Source organism: Pteronotus mesoamericanus, unplaced genomic scaffold (genome assembly GCF_021234165.1).
Source record: "Pteronotus mesoamericanus isolate MK-2021 breed Mesoamerican mustached bat unplaced genomic scaffold, CSHL_Meso_final scaffold_174, whole genome shotgun sequence".
NCBI lineage: Eukaryota > Metazoa > Chordata > Mammalia > Chiroptera > Mormoopidae > Pteronotus > Pteronotus mesoamericanus.
The window spans coordinates 22,505,954-22,524,301 of record NW_026555309.1 but is presented as its reverse complement, the minus strand read 5'-3'; the positions used below and the strand labels follow the sequence as shown (position 1 = coordinate 22,524,301).

The 18,348-nt window shown below is 35.7% G+C and overlaps 1 protein-coding gene across 2 annotated transcripts in view; it reads left to right on the top strand.

The window, feature by feature from the left end:
- Positions 1 to 18,348, top strand: part of LRP12 (LDL receptor related protein 12) — a 70,836-nt gene that overhangs the window by 36,204 nt on the left and 16,284 nt on the right. The window contains exon 2 of one of the 2 annotated variants that reach the window (XM_054590380.1): positions 794 to 850. The exons of the other annotated variant lie outside the window; for it this stretch is intronic. Coding sequence (XP_054446355.1) covers positions 794 to 850 — 57 coding nt within the window. The remainder of the gene's footprint in view (positions 1 to 793; positions 851 to 18,348) is intronic. 2 annotated transcript variants of the gene reach the window in all.

The window sequence follows — 18,348 nt, the reverse complement described above, 5'->3', positions numbered from 1 at the left end:
TGAAGCTAAACCAACCAAAGGGCTGGAGAAAGACAAAACTTTGAAAGTAAAGATAAACAATTCGTACAAGAAAAGAAAGAACAGAGGTAGATAGAATTAATTTATAATAAAATCAAATTAAAATTTACAAAAAGAATACCTGAAGGGACACTATTCACATTAATTTGAAGGAGTAAGCATCCTTAGTCCTTTAAATGGGAGTCTTTTTAAAAACACTTATTTATTAGGTGATAGTTCAGTAAGTTATTTGAATGGTTTATGTCCCCCAACTTTATGGTAGGAGATACAGAAAATCAAGGGATAGCAAAATAGGATATAATTTTTTCCCTAATGGTATTAGAGTCGTTGATAAAAGGTTGAAAGAGACAATGCAAGGCATTTTTTTAAATGTACCAACATGTGTGACCCTAGCAGGAGACACATTGTTGACGAATTGAGCGTGTTCTTAGAGGAATGCCATTTTTAAAGGTACATGATTCTCTCTTTTCTAGTAGCTGTATGGAGTTCTCTTTTGACTCTTAACTAGATAGGGAATTTTTTCTGGTTTTACTCAGATCTGTATATTTGACCTTTATATATTATTACATTACATTTTTGTAATTTCCAACATGTTTTGTTTTCCCTACTATTAAAATGTTGGGCTTCATCATATTATTTTGAAGAATATTATAGACTTTAATATAGTTTCTAAATATTACAAGTAGCTCTATGTAGTTATTTTTTAAGGGAGAATCTGAAAAATTTTAATAAATTTTATCTTGGAAATTAGTTTATTCATTATGTTTAATTTTAGGAAATGGTGCTCTTGCAGAACATTCTGAAAATGTGCATATTTCAGGAGTGTCAACTGGTAAGTCATTTTTTGTAATGTTTAAATTTCATGCATGACTTATAGTAAATATTGAAAGCCACCTGGTATCTTACAAAGTGATATTTGGCTATAAAAATTATTACTGCTTTTTGCAGCATGTAATAAGGAATGAAGTAACTGGAACATGGAGAAATTCTCATAAGATAAAATTGGCACTTGCATGCCCATAGATTGATTTATACTTTTCCAAAAGGATTGCATAATTACTTTTCATACAAACATCGAACCAAGAGAAGTTAACTCAAGTTGAATTAGTATTTTCTTTACATACAAAGTTATATGAAATGAAATTTATTAAAATGTAATTTTCAGTGTAGCTTTAGAGCCTTAGAAATTAAGCATTTTGCATGATTTTTAGATTGCACTACTACTGTACATAAAACTGTCGTACTTGAGTGCACAATTTACATGCTATTAAAAAGCAACCCCAAAACAAATTTGTGTCCATGAAATTTAGATTCTTGTTGAGGTAAATACATTTTTTCCCACTTATCTAATAAGCATTTATAATTTACTAACTACTTAAAGTCCCTTAGCTATTGAAATTATCATTCTTGGTTACTTCTACAGCTTTGCTACCATTTTTGCTATATCAACAGCAGTTACTAGGAGAGCAGAATCTTTTATTTTTGCATATATTGAAATAGTTTTTTACTGTTATTTTATTATTTCCCTGTATATTTTTATAAGTTTTATGGTTAAAAAAATTGCACTTACTGTATTTATCAGTCTGATTTCTTCTGATTTATTCAGTTATTTTTTTCCATATGTAGCAAAACTGAAAGTTTCTTCTTTTATTTATGTCTGACATTATATTCAGAAAATTAACAGATTGAACAAATACTCTAAGAGCTAGAATGCACTAGCCAAACATCAAGCTTGGTTATCTGATGATGAAAAGCAAAGCAAATGCCTTAGTAGTCTGTGTTAATTCTTTCCCACTTTGTTTCACCATTTTCATAGGCTTTCAGATGGTATATAATTATATACATCAAGTAAAAATAAGGCTATTTTAAAGATGACTTTAATTTTCTCCCTTTCTTTCCATTTCAAATAGCTAATGAGAGTTATGATTACTCTTCCAAGTGGTAAATGTGAAGTAAGAAGTTTGTTTACCAACATTTTAATTCATACAAGCAAATGGTTATTGTCTAATTCAGTGATTTTCAAAATTTTTTTCAAAAATTTTAAGCTTTTAATCTTTTAAAAATATTAGTCTGCATGGGCTTCTATATCAAAATACCATAGATTGAGTGGCTTAAATAATAGACACTTATTTTTTCACAGTCCTGGAGGATAGAAGTCCAGATCAAGGAGCTAGGCAGGGTTGGTTGCTGCTGAGACCTCTCTTCCTGACCTATAGGTGGCCACCTTACCAAGTCCTCACATGACCTCTGTGTACACCTAGAAAGAGGTCTTTGGTGTCTTTCCCCCTCTTTTGAGAATCTCTGTCCTAAAGGATTAGGGCTGGCCCTATTCTTACAACCTCATTTAACCTGAGTTACCTCCTTAAAGGCCCTAACTTTCAAATATAGTCACATGGGTTTTAGGGCCCCAGCAAATGAATTTGGAGGGAGACACAATTTGGTCTCTAACTAGGACTTCAAAGAAATTTTTGTTTATGTAAGTTGTATTCACTGTATTAGAAATTGAAATGATTGTTTAAAAACTTATTTGCAACTACCAGTCAGGATGGCGGCATAGGCAGACATAGCTCCTCTCTTCCCACAACCACATCAAAATTACAACTAAATATAAACAGCCATCACTCAGGAATGTCAGAAATTGAGCTCAATGGAAGTGTGACAACCACAAAATTGAGTTAAATGGAAGTCTTACAACTACAAAATTAAAGAAACTACATTCATCAAGACTGGTAGGAGGGGTACAGATGTGGAATGGGCTGGTCTTACACCCATGTGGATAAAAATTTGGGAGAGGTATCTTGGGAGCAAGGAGTCGCAAGCTCACACCAGGACCCCAGCCAAGAACTCTCAGCTCCAAGAAGATAAGACCCCCACAGCTTCCAGCTGCAAAAACCATCGGGGATTGAGTCAGTAGAAGAAACTTCTGGAGCCCCAAGCATTCCCCCTTAAAGAACCCACACACAGACTCACCTACTCAGGCTCACTCCCTCTCAGCTCCAGCACTGGGGTAGCAGCTGAAAAGGCACCAGTGGTATACAGGGAGAAACCTGTCTGGCAACAAGGCAAGCAGAGGCCATTGTCCCTTTTCTAACCTCCCCCCTCCAAAGAGCCAGCAAGCTGATGTCCTATCTGAGACTCCATCAAACTGGCTAACACTGTTTGACCAACCTTGGAGATCCCCAGAGGCTCTGCCCCACCCAACTCATGGGCCCTCCCAAGCTTCTTTTCCATAAGAATGGCTGGTCTTGGCTCCTCAATCCTATCAAACAAGCACTAGCTGGCTTCAGTGGGCCCCAGCGGCTGCCATACTGAATTCACAGCTTGGCTTCGCCTGGGAATCCAAGCCCAGCACAAGGGGCAGCCATCTCAGATTGCTTGAGAGCTCAGGCAGGGCGGCCCCGGGCAAAACACAGGTGGGGGTTGACTTGGGCCTGTACTACCGGGGAAACCCCAGGGCCAGTGCACCCAGTGGACGGCTTACAGACCACTTCGGAGCACCACCACCCTGCCCCTGCACAGCTGATCCTCCACGGAAGGCAGAGGTTGGTGGTCAGTGGTCACAGTCAATCCTTGCAGCTGACTGGCCTGGGTAAATCCCTCCCGTTGATCTGCCAAGAGCAACCAAAGCTCAACTATGAGAGGACGGTGTACTCAGCCCACACAAAGGGAGCACCTCGAGTACTCAACTTGGGTGACAGGAGAGGCTGTGACACTGGACCCTCCAGGACACTGACTATATTAGGCCACACTACCAAGACATGGAGTCACAGAAGCTCTACCTATTACATAGAAAGAAACACAGGGAGGCTGCCAAAATGAGGACACAAAGAAACATGGCTCAAATGAAAAAAGAGATCCAAACTCCAGAAAAAGAACGAAACGAAATGGAGATAAGCAGTCTACCAGATGAAGAATTCAAAACGCTGGTTCTAAGAATGCTCAAGGAACTTACTGAGGACCTCAGCAGCATAAAAAAGACCCAGTCAGAAACAGGATACGCTAATCAAAATAAAGAACAATTTACAGGGAAACAACAGTAGGGTGGATGAAGTCAAGAATGAAATCAATGATTTGGAACATAGGGAAGCAAAGAACAACAATCAGAAGAACAAGAAGGAAAAAGACTCCAAAAAAAACAAGCATCCTCTGGGACAGCAGTAGGTTCAATGTTCGTCTCATAGGGGTGCCCGAAAGAGAACAGAAGAAGCAAGAAATTGGAAATCTACTTGAAAAAAATAGTGAAAGAAAACTTCCCTAATTTGATGAAGGAAATATACATGCAAGTCCAGGAAGCACAGAGGGTCCCAAACAAGGTGGATGCAGAGGCGCACTCCAAGACACAGCATAATGAAAAGGCAAAGGTTAAAGATAAAGAGATACTCTTAAAAGCAGCAGGAGAAAAGCAGTTAGTTACCAGATGGTTGACAGGGTGGTAGAAGGGAAGGGGAGATGGGTGAAGAGGTGTGGGGACTAAGAAATACAAATAGGTAGCTATAGAATAGCCATGGGGATGTGAAGTACAGTATAGGAAATGGAGTAGCCAAAGAACGTATACACATGACACATGGACATGAACATTGGTGGGGGGCGGGGTGCAGAGGGAGTAGGGGGAGCTGAGTGGAGGGGAGCAAAGGAGGGAAAATCGGGACAACTGTAATAGTATAATCAAAATATAATTTAAAAAAGAAAAAAACTAACTGATTTGCAAATAACAGTAATGACTATTTCATGTTTAGATCAATATCATAATTTTATAAAAATGTATTTTTTAAAACAAAAACATCAGTAAGAATGTAATTTATATAAGTTTGCAGAGTTTTGAAATTTATCTTAAAAGAAGGTAGCTGAATTTTCACCTCTGTTTCTGCATTATCTTTTTGTAACTTTTTTTAATATATATAAAGAACCCAACTTCACACTGATATGTAATTAGGAAAGAAAGGAGTATTTTAATGGCCTTTTCAGATAATAGTGAATTTTCTTCTTTGATACCATCCCAAAATTCATCAAGTGATTTCTTAAAGGTTAGTTGCAAGCAAAATCTGAAACCATATCAATGAACATTTTGTTTTCTGTTACATAAAAATCCAATGGACTTTCTTGCCCTTTAAATGAATATTTTTTTAACCATACATCATTTTATAAGATGCATCAGTTATTTGCAAAATACTGGTTTGCTGAATTATGAATGTTTTATGGAGTTTGAGGAATTAAATTTAGACAGATCCTGTATTTACTTAAATTCTGAATTAGCTTCAACTTATTAAGATTAGATTCTACTTATTTTTCTGTTTGCTCGAAATTAGACAACTAGGCACTTGTTGAGCATTGAGATTACGATTAAATAAATTTGTATTTGAACAAAATTTTAGCAGTTTAAAAAAGTCAGCATTTAGAATATGTAAAACCTGTGTTGCATATTATAATCTTGTGTATTTTCTTCAATCTTTTTTCTTTTGTACTCCTATATTTCAGAAATATATTTAGAAACATGTATCAGTTTGCTAGGGCTGCCATAACGAAGCAACATAGACCATATGACTTAAACAACATAGTTTTATTTTCTCAAAATTCCAGAGGCTACAAGTCCAAGATCAAGGTTTTGGCAGGGTTGGTTTTTTCTGAGGTTTCTCTACTTAGCTTGTAGATGGTGGTCCTCCCTGCACCTTCACACGGTCTTCCCTCTGCGCGTACCTGGTCCTAACCTCCTCACCGGGCATATTGGATAAGGGCCCACACTTAACGACCTATTTTAACTTACCTCCTTAAAGACCCTATCTCCAAATCCAGTCACTTTCTGAGGTACTGGGGGTTAGGACTTTAACATAAAAACTTTAGGAGTGATACATTTCAGCCTGTAACAAATTTTGTTTTAATTAAATGTATTTTATGCACCAATAAAAATATTTAATTTCAGAGGTCAGTAAAACTGTATTAATGGCTTATTATTTTTCCAGAAGATGAGTCTTATAAAATCTGTGGAAAGAAAAGAATAATAATGAAATCTATTCCAGTTATTCCATGAAAAAACAATTGGATTGTTTCAAAAGGTGCTTTTATTTTTTTTTGTATATTTTTTTTTGTTCAAATACATTTGTCTCCACCTTCCCACCACCACTTTCCCCTGCCCCGTCCGCTCCCTCCCTCCCTCAAACCTTTTCCACTTTGGCTTTGTCCATGGGTCCTTTATACATGTTCTTTGACTTGACCCTTCCCTTCCCTTCCCTTTCCCTGCCCCCCTTCCTTCCCTCTTGATTCTGTTGGTTTCTTTTTTCTTTCAGTGTTGCTGGTTATATTTTTCTCACTTGTTTGTTTTTGTTGATTAGGTTCGACTTACAGGTGAGATCATATGGTATTTGTTTTTCAACCCCTGGCTTATTTCGTTTAGCAAAATGCCCTCCAGTTCCATCCATGCTGTCGCAAAGAGTAGGAGTTCCTTCTTTCTGCTGTGTAGTATTCTATTGTGTAAATGTACCATAGTTTTTTGATCCACGAATTTATCGATGGGCATTTAGGTTACTTCCAGCACTTGGCTATTGTAAATTGTGCTGCTATGAACAATGGGGTACATAGGTTCTTTTGAATTGGTGTTTCAGGATTCTTAGGATATAATCTCAGCAGTGAAATCGCTGAGTCAGAAGGTGCTTTTAAATACACAGTCCTGATAGTGTTTCTTTGGTAATGTGGAGCTATAGCAAATGTAATGCTTGATATAGTATAAGTTCTGAATTTCTTTTATCCCCACTTGAAATGAGAGCCCCTTCAGTGCTGGTCTAAATGGAGAACTAGCCTTTGGAAGAATCTCCAAATGCAGGACTTGCTTTCTTTTGAGACCAGCAAGCAACAGAAATAGTGAGGTAGCTCACTGTTCTGTGCGTCAGTTTCTGTTCCTCGCGTACTCTTTTCACCTTGTTACTCCTCCATATGACAGTGCTCAGTGCCCTAATTCATTCATTCTTTGCCTTTTGGAAATATTGCTGACAATTTTAGAAAGAATTTTAGCTTGTCTGTAATTACTGTTTCCAGGTAATTTATTGTTCAAATCAGAACACTTTGAATTAATTAGGCTGGCACCCACAGATAAAACCAGAATTGTCCCAGACAGTTGGGGATGTATAGTTACCATTCTGTGATGAATTAAATTCATTTAGCGTGTAGTAAGTAGCTGGTACGGATTTTGTGCCAAGAATGGTGGGAGTATTCAAGGAGTAAAAACATTCTCGTCTCAAGGAATTTACCACTTACTAGAGGAAATACTCATGTACAAAATGTACCTATAATGTCTCAATGTAGTAAATCCAGTGGTGAGGTATGAACATAGTTAGATAAGGAATTTGTAAAAGGCCTAGTTACAACATCTGATGAGTAGTTAATGACTTAATATTAATTTTCTTATTTTTTTGAGTACTGTCTTTTTTAAAAGATTTTATTTATTTATTTTTAGAGAAAGGGGAGGGATGGGAGAAAGACTGGGAGAGAAACATCGGTGTGAGAAACACCAACCAGTTGCCTCTCGCACGTTTTACAACCAGGGATGGAACCGGCAACCTTAGGCTTTGTGAGACAGTGCCCCACCAACTGAGCCACACTGGTCAGGGCAAATAGTACTAAGTCTTAGTTTTGTTTATTCATAGGAATTTGTATGCAATTATTAATTTTTGATTGATAACATATTTTTGGTTCTGATGGTTGGGATAATTTGCTTCTATTTCTAATATTCTACAGTGTTCACCTTTCTCATCCCTAAATCTTTGCCAAGAGACATGTGTTTGTCCTTTTTCTGGTGCTTATGTTACAGGTATTGGCCTAAGAAAATGTAAATTATCAAAAATATATATATCTGGTGATAATATAATAAAAGAGTTATTGGAGAAAATGTTATTTTTTGTACTTTTTTGTTAGTTTGGAACTTTTAATGCTTCAGAATTTTAAATCTTCTTTCATTTATTAAATACAGAAAAAAGAAAAGACAAATGGTAGTTTTATAAGTATAATAATATGTGAAATTATGATGAAATTGTATCATAGAAATGGCCAAGTATTTTAGTTGTACATATCAGAAAGTAAGAAAGGTATTTAATGTTCTTTTTAAAAAAAAAGTCTGAATTAAATATCTCATGTTTTCTTTTAAATGTCTAAATTTTAAAATACCTAAATTACTGCTTATCTGAAACATTTTTAGGTCAGATTGATTTATAACAAGAGCTTTGCACACATTAAAAAAATATTTTTGATTTTTTAAATCCTACTCTATACTGAATTTTACTCTGATCTATGATATTATTTGAATCAAAATAATTCTAGAAATAACTTATGTTTTTGTTCTTTCAGTTACTTTCAAATCAAGTTTTTTACTTGTTTCCACAAATTCTGTTTATTATACAGGTTTCAGCAAACATTTAGAAAAACTGTAAAAAAGTAAAAAAGATTAAGAAAATCACTTATTAATTCTGCATTGTTAGTATAATTAAAAATAGTATTTTAATTCCTTTCATTTCTTTTTCTGTGCATACCTTAGAAATAATTGTATAGGCATTTGAATTTTAACTGATGTTTATCCCCTGCCCCTTCTATTTAACATAGAATACTTTTTTATAACCATTATTTTCATACTTGTATAAAATTTTCATCCAGTGTCTGTACTGTAATATTTTTAAGCATATCAATGGATTGTTTCCTTTGGTGGGTTCTCCCTAGTTTGGACGGTGTTGCTAGGCACATACTAATATACATCAAGCCCTCTTTTATTTTTAAGACTATTTCTTTAGCATAGATTTCTAGAAGTGGAATTACTGTATAAAAGGTTATAAATAATTTACTGGCTGTAGAAACCTTTTGACAGATTGCTTTCAAAAAGGATTGTATCAATTTACACAGCTGTCTGCGGTGTATGGGAACACTTACATTGGGTATGACCATGAGTTTCCTGCTTAACCTTTTTCTTACCATGTTTAATAGTCTCAAACTTTTATTTTCCTCAACCTGTTGAGAAATGTGACTTTTTTGATTCATCGCCTGGAGTTTGCAAAGAATAAGCAAATGAGATTGGCTTTCCCTTCTAGTTAGGCAAAAACTACCCTGAAATTCAAAAAAGATTTTCTGGTTGTTCATAGAAACAGGTGTTGGGGCTTGCTGATTTCTCAGGTATAAAGTTTTTACATATGAGAATTAACACATATTCTTAGTCCACCAATGATAACACCTTCTACATGATTCTGCCTTGTAACATCTATAGCCAAAAGCTCTGTCTGAGGTTAGTAAGGTTGGTCTTATTTGTTGTTATTGTTTTTTAAATCCTCACCTGAGAATGTTTATTGATTTTTAGAGAGAAGGCAGGAGGGGCGGGGCAGGTGGAGACATCGATGTGAGATGCAAATATCCATCGGTTGCCTCCGGTATGTGCCCTAAACTGGAATCAAACCCACAACCTTTTGGTGTGTGGGACAGATGCTCCCGTCCGCCGAGCCACCTGGCCAGGGCAGTCAGCTTGATCCTGAGTTGTCTTCACACTTGACGTGGAATCTTTGCCAGGCAAAGCCAACATTTCTGAGAGCCGAAAAAGAGAATGTCTACATTAGAATTTTCTCTCTTAAGCCTTGTTCATGTAGACTGATGAGGAGAGTATATAAAATAGACTTCAAGTAGCTTTTAAGCATTGTCCTTTATTCCTTCAGAATTTTTATTTCAACAGAATTATCACTCTTTCTTGCTTTTGTGTATTTGCACTTTAGAGTTCCTATTCTAGTCCTCAAAGGCCTGGGACACAGCTGATCCTGTCAGCCTTTAAAACTTAAGTGGTACCTTTTTTAATTAGGATATATTATTTTGTAAGTTGCAAATAATTTGCTTACAAACTAGCAATATTTTATAATAGTATAGAGCACTGTAGTAAAGTGGCTTTTGTTTTTAACTGCAGTTTGAGGCTTAGGTTTTATAACATGGTGCAGTATTTTGAAGTTTCCCTGGAAGAACATCAAGTCTGATAACTTACTGTCCTAGAATTTTCAGATCTTTCAAATAAAGAATCTGAAAGGAAATAAAGTTTAAACTATAGTTATTTGATAGCAGTTCATAATTATTTTTTAAATATAGCAGTTACATGAACAAAGTGGCAGTTATAAGTGTTCCTTTGTACCTTTCCTAAGTGATTTTAATGGTATTATCAATTATTCAATCAAATACCTGTACCTCTTCCTAAACTTACTAAAAAGAAAATCACCAGTTCTTTTGACTGATATTATAGAGTGTCTTTTGTCCCTGTTTCAAATGCAGAGAGGAAAGGAAGCTTATTATACTTAGGGTGATGATGAATCCATTAAGGTTTTCAGGATTTCAGAATATAAAAGTAGATCATAGTGTAAACCCAAGAAACTATCCTTCAAATGAAGAAGTGAGTAGAGAATATAAGACAGTACATTTTTTTTTTTAGAGAAGATCACATACATTAATTAGTTTAGGATATTATTAATTTTTAAAGGCATTGTCTGCCTTCAGAAAGTTTATCTATGAGACACAAGTTTTTGGAGTAGAGTACTCCTTGTAAGTGTCAGAAAAGTAATGGTTATATTATTATTATTATATATTATACTTTTACATACAATGTTATATACTATGGTATTAATTCTTATTTATATTGTTTTCTTATACAATAATATGTTTTATGTGGAGCAAATTTATTATATAGTCATAACATTTCATGTATTATCAAATATTTCTTGAACAATTATATATTTATAGCAAGATTATTATGTATTATAATTTTATATTATCATAATAAATAACAAATAAACTCAGCATTAGAACAATAAATGTGAGTACACAGAACAGGTCCTAATGTGACAGAAATGTGCAGTGTTTAGCTGGTAGAAGTGAAATTCATTCACTGGAGCTAGATCCAGCAAAGGTATAAAAACAAGTTGCATATAAACATTTAACACTTTCTTTTCCTCTCTGTGGAACTCTGAGGATAATCCTTTCTCACTTTGAGGGTAATTTTTTAGTATGCTAGGATGTTAATTACAGGTAATTTTGCTCAGGCATAAATTCTAATTGGAGGTACTGTGCAACTGTTGTTCAAAAGCCAGTCACTTAGCAGGTGAGCAAACTGGACTTTGGATTTCAGTTGCCTGATAACCCAGTAGGAGTGAGGGGTGATTTGATCTTGAACTGCAGTTATAGAAATAACAATATTCAGAACAAAGAAGATGATAGTTTTCCTTTACTCCTCCCTTAAACACATTCTGAGTATTATGTTTATTTCTGGGTATTACCCTTGACAGAAGCTAAGAGTGGGGCACTTTTTTTCAGAAGAAGATGTTAATATACTAAAAATTATGTCAAAGCTGATAAAGGTGGCTTAGAAAACTGTGATCCCTGAGGCGAATTTATCTTTGCCCATGTGCTGATTTCTGCCTTACCTTTTCTATTTTTCCAGTAAGAATCACAGTAAACTTCAAAAATTAGTAATTTTTACCATTCAGGAAATAGAAATACTAGCTTGCTTAGCATTTTAGTCTTTTGTAATGCTTAGTCTTTTGTAGTGTTTGAAGTTGGAAAATGTAGGTACCATAGCAATAGTTTTTGTGCCCTTTCAAGAAAAAAAAATTGCCTTTTTATGCCCTTAAAAAGAAGTATAAAAGATTGAACAATTTGTATTCATCTTATCTTATGCTTTGCTAGCAAAATTCAAAATTATTCTTACTCCTTAGAAATTTTAGGGTAAAGCTGGTTAGATAGTTCCATTAAGAATGCTGTCCTATCTTATTCATATTATGCTGTGCCCCTATTGGAACTAGAAAAACTATGTTGTTGTTTTTTTATTTTTCCTCTTACATTTTACCATACTTTTGCCTCTTTTGACTTTCTAAAAATAGTTTACTGCCACGGAGCCCTCTCTGCCCAATACTGACCATCTTTCAGAACACTGCTGCCTTGCATCAGCCACTCAGCCTTCCTGGCTTTCCCGTTTCTCTTCATTTCCTTCGAAATGTCTCCCTCAGCCTTTAATGGGTCCCCTCATTACTCCTGTTCTACCCAGTGCCCTAACGATCTCACCTATAATTAATATATATATGGGCATTTTTTATTAAGGGTAGGTTCTAGAATGATGTTTATAAAGGTTTCTTTTTTGTTTTTTAATTCCATGGAGACTAAGAAGCATTTTGGTCCTGCCTGCAATTCCTACATAAATTTGTAGCAATAGACTCAGTCTTTAGAAGCTTTCAATCTAAGTATACCCTCTTTCTCTGTGTTATTACAGATTTCTGTGTCTTTTCTCTCCATGTTAATATAGGACCAATACGTCTTTTTTCCAAAATAGACCACTTTTATCCTTCTTGAATTTCTGTTGAGATAGCTCTCCCACCCACCCCCACCCTCCCACCCGCTGTAATTATCCCAGGTGTCGTGGGGAGCCCCCTGGTAGGCGGCAGTGTGCCCTAGTGGTAAAGAGTGCAGCTCTGGAAGCCAGTTGGCCTGCGTGCCAGTCCCAACTGTGACACTATCATTTTTGTGACCTTAGGAAAATTACTTAATTTTCCAGTGCCTCCATTTTTCCCTCATGTATTAAGTAAGGGTAATAATACTAAGAATTAAGTGATAAAAGACATGAGAAAAAGGAAGTGCCTAATACCTAGTAACAGCAGCAGCTATGGGATCCACAGACCCGAGCACACATGCTTCACTTTAATTCACAGGCCTTGAACCTATGAACCATAAACTTCAGACCTACAACAGAAATCTCATTTTTAATACTGTACACCACTCTTGCCTTTAAGTTTCCATACTGCTACCCTCCTAAATTAACAGTGAGAAAGTAGGTATCTGGTTGTCGTACTGCTCATCTAACTACACATTCTAATTTTTCTGTGTCAAAGTGCCTTTTATTGCTTGCATAGGCACAGTACAGACATGAGCAAAAGTAGGTTTATAGTTGTGAGTATGCAAAAGAGTGCATTCTTGTATTGTTCATTATTGTATTACAGTTTTTGTTTTATGTAAACCTACTTTTGCCCACCCAGTATTTCAATGTCTCACATGATTCACTTGTCAGCCTTCAGAATCACTCTTGTTCTCATCCCACATGGCTATTCAACAGTTATCATTTACTTACTCATTTTTTATTTTGGAATTCTTTAGGTACTTTTTTCCCATTGGGATCAAACCCTTCTTACTAGTATTTTCAACATTTGGAATTGTTTTTGTATTTTTCAGTCGTAATGGAGTAAATATAAAACAGTCTATGCTCTGAAAAATAAGATAGCCAAACGATAGTTACCCCCACTGACTATAAATGCTGTCCTCTGCTTATGAACAGGGTGAGTGTTGTTCCATAGTGAAACTTTCATAACATTTTACAGATAAATGAGCTTCTGTATTTGCTTTTTAGCTGATCTCCTTACCTCATCAGTTTCTATTCCCATGGGCTATAGCACTGCAAAGAAATCTTTACAAAATATTTGGATCATATTACTCCCTTTTGTAGTAGCCTACCTTGGCTTGACTAGTGTCTGTGGAATTTTGTCATTAAATTCTTCTAATTTGGAATGTGCTCGTTACTCTGGCTCTATCTGTTCTAGTCTATGAAAGAAATCCTGTGTTAATAGTCAAGTAAACCCTCCCTCTTCTGTACTTATGTAGTACAGTGTGTTTTTTGTTGTTGGGCCTGTTTTTCTGTTTAATAATACCACATGCCTATATGATACATTGCTTAAAATTGCTTTATGCACTCTATCATTTAGGACCACATAGTTTTATATGCTATAATAACTGTTTATATGTCTTGGATTCAGTAAACAACCATATATTATTATTACAACACTACAGTTTCCATGAGAGCTTCAGTTCTCTTCGTGGTCTTTCGTGGCTTTTCATATGTATCTTATATACATAGGTGGTTAGTAAGCAGAGCTAATTTTTACTTACATTTCAGTTTTGTTACTTATTAAAACCAAAGGCATAAAGATTTCATGTCACTTTTAGTCATGAAGTTAAGTGCTTGTCAGTTTTGAAAATAACCCAGTTTTTAATTTGTGGAACCGGAAATTGTACTTTTTCTTTTACAAGTAGTTCAGTTCTAATCATAATTTTTTTTTCTCTGCCTGTTTTTTTAGGCTTTAAAACCATGAAATCTCAAATCTAAGGGACATTTGACATTGTTTTGAAGTCATCCTCTCTTCTATATGTTCTCTAAAATAGAGGTTGTTTGAACACTTTCTATTTTTAGATAATAGCTTTAAAGATTAATAGGCAAGGGTGATTAATCTAGTTTTAAAATTATAGTTCTTTGCTTTATTATGAGATTATTGAAATAGTATCAGGATAAACATGGAGGAATCTTGGGTATTTCTCAATCAATTTTGTCCTGGTCTCTAAACTATGCAGTGAAACCTTTGAATTTTAAACCCTTCAACTGACATCAAAATTTTATTAAGAACTTCTTCAGAGAAGCTGTACCTAATTTATTCAGTTAATTCTCCCTTCCTTAACTGACAACATACATGACAAATTAAAAATGTGTGTGTACTTCAGTCTTTTAGTGTAGCTGAACCACTAACATTGTGATAACTCCATTTTCTTTTCTTTTTTTTTAAATACTTATTTATTTTAGAGAGAGGGGAAGGGAGGGGGAAAGAGGAACAGAAACATCAATGTGTGGTTGCCTCTCATGCGCCCCCCACTGGGAATCTGACCGGCAACCCATGCATGTGCCCTGACTGGGAACCAAACTGGCAACCCTTTGCTTTGCAGTCTAGCTCTCAGTCCACTGGGCCACACCAGCCAGGGCTTCTTTTTTATTTCAGGTGTTCTATATACTAGATTCACCAGGAATTAAATAGGCTTAGGGGGGCTATTCAGAACAACCTAATAACTGCATACTCTTATGAAGAAGATGCTGTCCCAGTTGAAAATTGCTATCTTTTGAATGTACATTTAGAACCCCTTTAATTTAGGGGTTTCTCTTTCTAGACTTAGGGTAAATTTGTGAAAAGTAGAAGCATGAATCATCATCATCCAAATTGCTTAAATGTTTGTTTATATCTAAAGATATGACCAAAGTAAATGTTTTTTGTAGATGTTTGTGTTCCAAGAACAAAAAATTAATACTGGCTATTAAGAGATATATTAAGAAACATAAATAAATAAATACAAAAACATAATCATTCCTGCCATAATGCCATGTATGTGTTCCTGAAAATCTCACATTCTGCAAAATGAAACACTAACAGGGCATATGGGAAAAGTAGTGTTGGTACAGATCACTTGCAAATAGGAAACCGTGTAAATACAGACCTACCAATATCGATCTAAATACTAGCACGGTCCAGCACCCGCTGACACACACCTGTTGCAGGCTTTTACTTCGCAGCCGTAAACTTGGGGGCTCACACTGCCTCCTTGAAGACATTTGCTCCTAATGGAGACCAGTTTAATTAAGACTAAAAATATAACTGATTTTTCATCAATTAAGGTGTTTTTGTTTGTTTTGTTTTTATAATGAAGAAATGTTTTCACATCCCCATCTGTACATGCAGCCTCCCAAGATAGCTTCATGTAGAGGAAAGTCAAACAGTTCTTTAAGCCAGTAAAATAACCACTTCTTGCAATAAAAGAAGGTCCTTCTGTAGGGTTTTTACATTCTTTCTTAAACTGAGAACTCTTGCTTGTGATTACTTCAAATCAGTAATATGCTTGGAATAAAATCTTTCACAGCTTACGTTATACTGACAAGATTCCTCTATTTGTCAATTACATATAAACTAACTCGTTGAAGAACTAACCAGAAGGTAGCTGAAGTAATTATGTAAGCAATAGAGAAGGTACAGGTAGAATAAATATAAGTAAGAGAAGGTCAGGTTTGTCATATCCTAAATTGGGAGTATGGTCAAAATCTAAAAAGATGAGGTTCAAACTAGCAGAACCATATAAACATTTGGGTTTTAAAGCGAAAAGATTCATTTTCTAAAGCAAGGTTTTATGTGCGTCTCCACTCCCTTCTTACCCTGGCTTCTGCTCCTGTCAGATAACCAGTCAATCACGGCATCACTTCTCATCCTTTCCAGAGCAGAGTGGCGCCCTGTTACATATTAAACGAACAGCCAGGGCCTGCCTTCCCACTCGGCCTCCTTTTCCCACACAGCCTGAGTAACCCTCTTAGTACAACATTCCTGGTGTTGCTGCCAAACACCCAATCTGATTTGGCACATCAGATGATATTATTTATTGACAGTTTACTGTAACTCAAGCAGTGTGCTAAGTTCTTTACCAAAATAATCTTCTTTAATCCTTGTAACACTCTCTGTGGTAGGTGGTGTTTTAATCCCCATTTACAAGTGAGGCAATGGAGGGTTAAGTATTATCAAAATGATTGCAAATATAAGTCACCAAAAAATCTTTTATATAAAAGGTATAATATAAAATTAATGACATTAAATAAAATAAATTAAGAAAAAGGAAATTACGGTTGATGCTAGGTGCTTGAGCTGAAGTGTTAACGATGAGCTGGGAATGGGAAATTGGTTAAAAGAAACTGAAATAATGCAAAAATAAAGGGCTCAAGAGGAAGGCAGTTGAAAGACTGGGGCAAATGTGTAGAAGATAAAACAGGCCTTGACTCCCGAAGAGCTGGTAAAGGCAGCCTCAATTTCCGACCTTGAAATTTCTCGTTTTAGTCTTTGTGGAATCTGGCTTGACTTTATTTCCTGTGCTTGAAAATCTTTAAGATTGCCTGTGGTATTCTGAAAGCAGATTTCCATTTTATTTGAATTAGGTGAAGTGACTATTCCTTTAACTGAATGATGCCTAAGGCAGTTAAGATTCAGAATACAGTAGGTAGGCCCCCCTTATTTGTGGACGGTTTATTGTAAGACCTCCAGTGAATACCTGAACCCACGGATGGTGCTGATCCCTGTATATACCGGGTTTTTTCTATACTTACGTGCCTGTGATAAAGTTTAATTTATAAATTAGGCATGTAAGAGACTAACAACAGCAACTAATAAAATAGAAAAATTATAATAGTACACTGTCATAAAGTTACGTGACTAGTGTGCGTGTGTCTCTCTCCTTGATCTGGTAACAGATACACTATTGAACGACTAACAGGAGGGTAGCGTAAACAGTGGCTACATTGGACAAAGGAATGATTCACATCCCAGGTGGGATGGAAAAGGGCGGCATGAGATGAACGCTGCTCATAATGGGCCACCGTTTAAAACTTATAAATTGTTTATTTCTAGAATTTCCCACTTGGTAATTTCAGACCCTGGTTGACCATGGATAGCTGAAACCACAGAAATGAAACCCTTGGATGGGAGGGAACTACTGTAAAGAATCAAGAGAAGGAGTAGGGAAACACCCAGTTCTTATCATGTTGAATTGAGGTTGGAATATCCAGTGTGCAAAATCTCTAGGTTAAAGATTATAAACCCATGAACTATAAGGCATAGTCTTAAGTGTAGGAGTGAATGAGATTATCCACAGAGAAAGAGAAGAGCAGAAGTCTTGGGAATGAACCGTGAACACCATTATATCAGGAGCTGACTGAGGAAGGCACATCTAGTGCTCGGTAACTAACAGTCAAGAGTTAAGAGGAGAACCAGAAGAGGTGATGTCAGCAAAGTCAAGGTAGTACAGTATCGAAGAAAACATTACCACTTTCATGTGCTCTAAAGAGATCAAGCACTGTGAGGACAGAGGGCCCAGATGATTTGCGGTGAGGTTAGCAGTGGCCTTTTCCTGCTTGTAAGATATTTATGGGATTAAGAATCGGAGTTTCAATTTTGGGTCAAAGAGAAAATGCAAAGTGAGAAAACAGAAAAATTTATCAATGCATCCTGATGAGTTATCAGAAATAAGTAGAAATATATCATAATGATTGGGGAGGGGGACATGATTTAGGATTGAAATAGACCTTAGAGATATTCAAATAGCAACTTCTTAGTTTGATAGATGAGGAATCCAAGACCCAAAAAGGTTTAGTAGTTTACACTATAGCAAAGCTGCTAAGTCTAAGTCTTCTGATTCCAAATCTACCAGTATATAGGAGCAAACTCTTCATCCAAAAGGGAGGGAGAATTCTTTCTACTGGTTTCTAACATTAATCTTACTCTTTTTACATTTGAATTTATTCTTTTTCAGGTAGAGAAGGGAGTAAGTTATGATTGTACTAGAGAATATCTGCATGTTCCCCGTGTGTTGTACATGCAGAAATGTGTGATAAAATGCCACTGGCTGGATCTGAAACAAAATGCTAAATTCTGTCATGTTGCAAATGTGCAAAATTAATACATCAGCATAGGTATTTATAGCCAGTTAAGGGAGAAACATTAT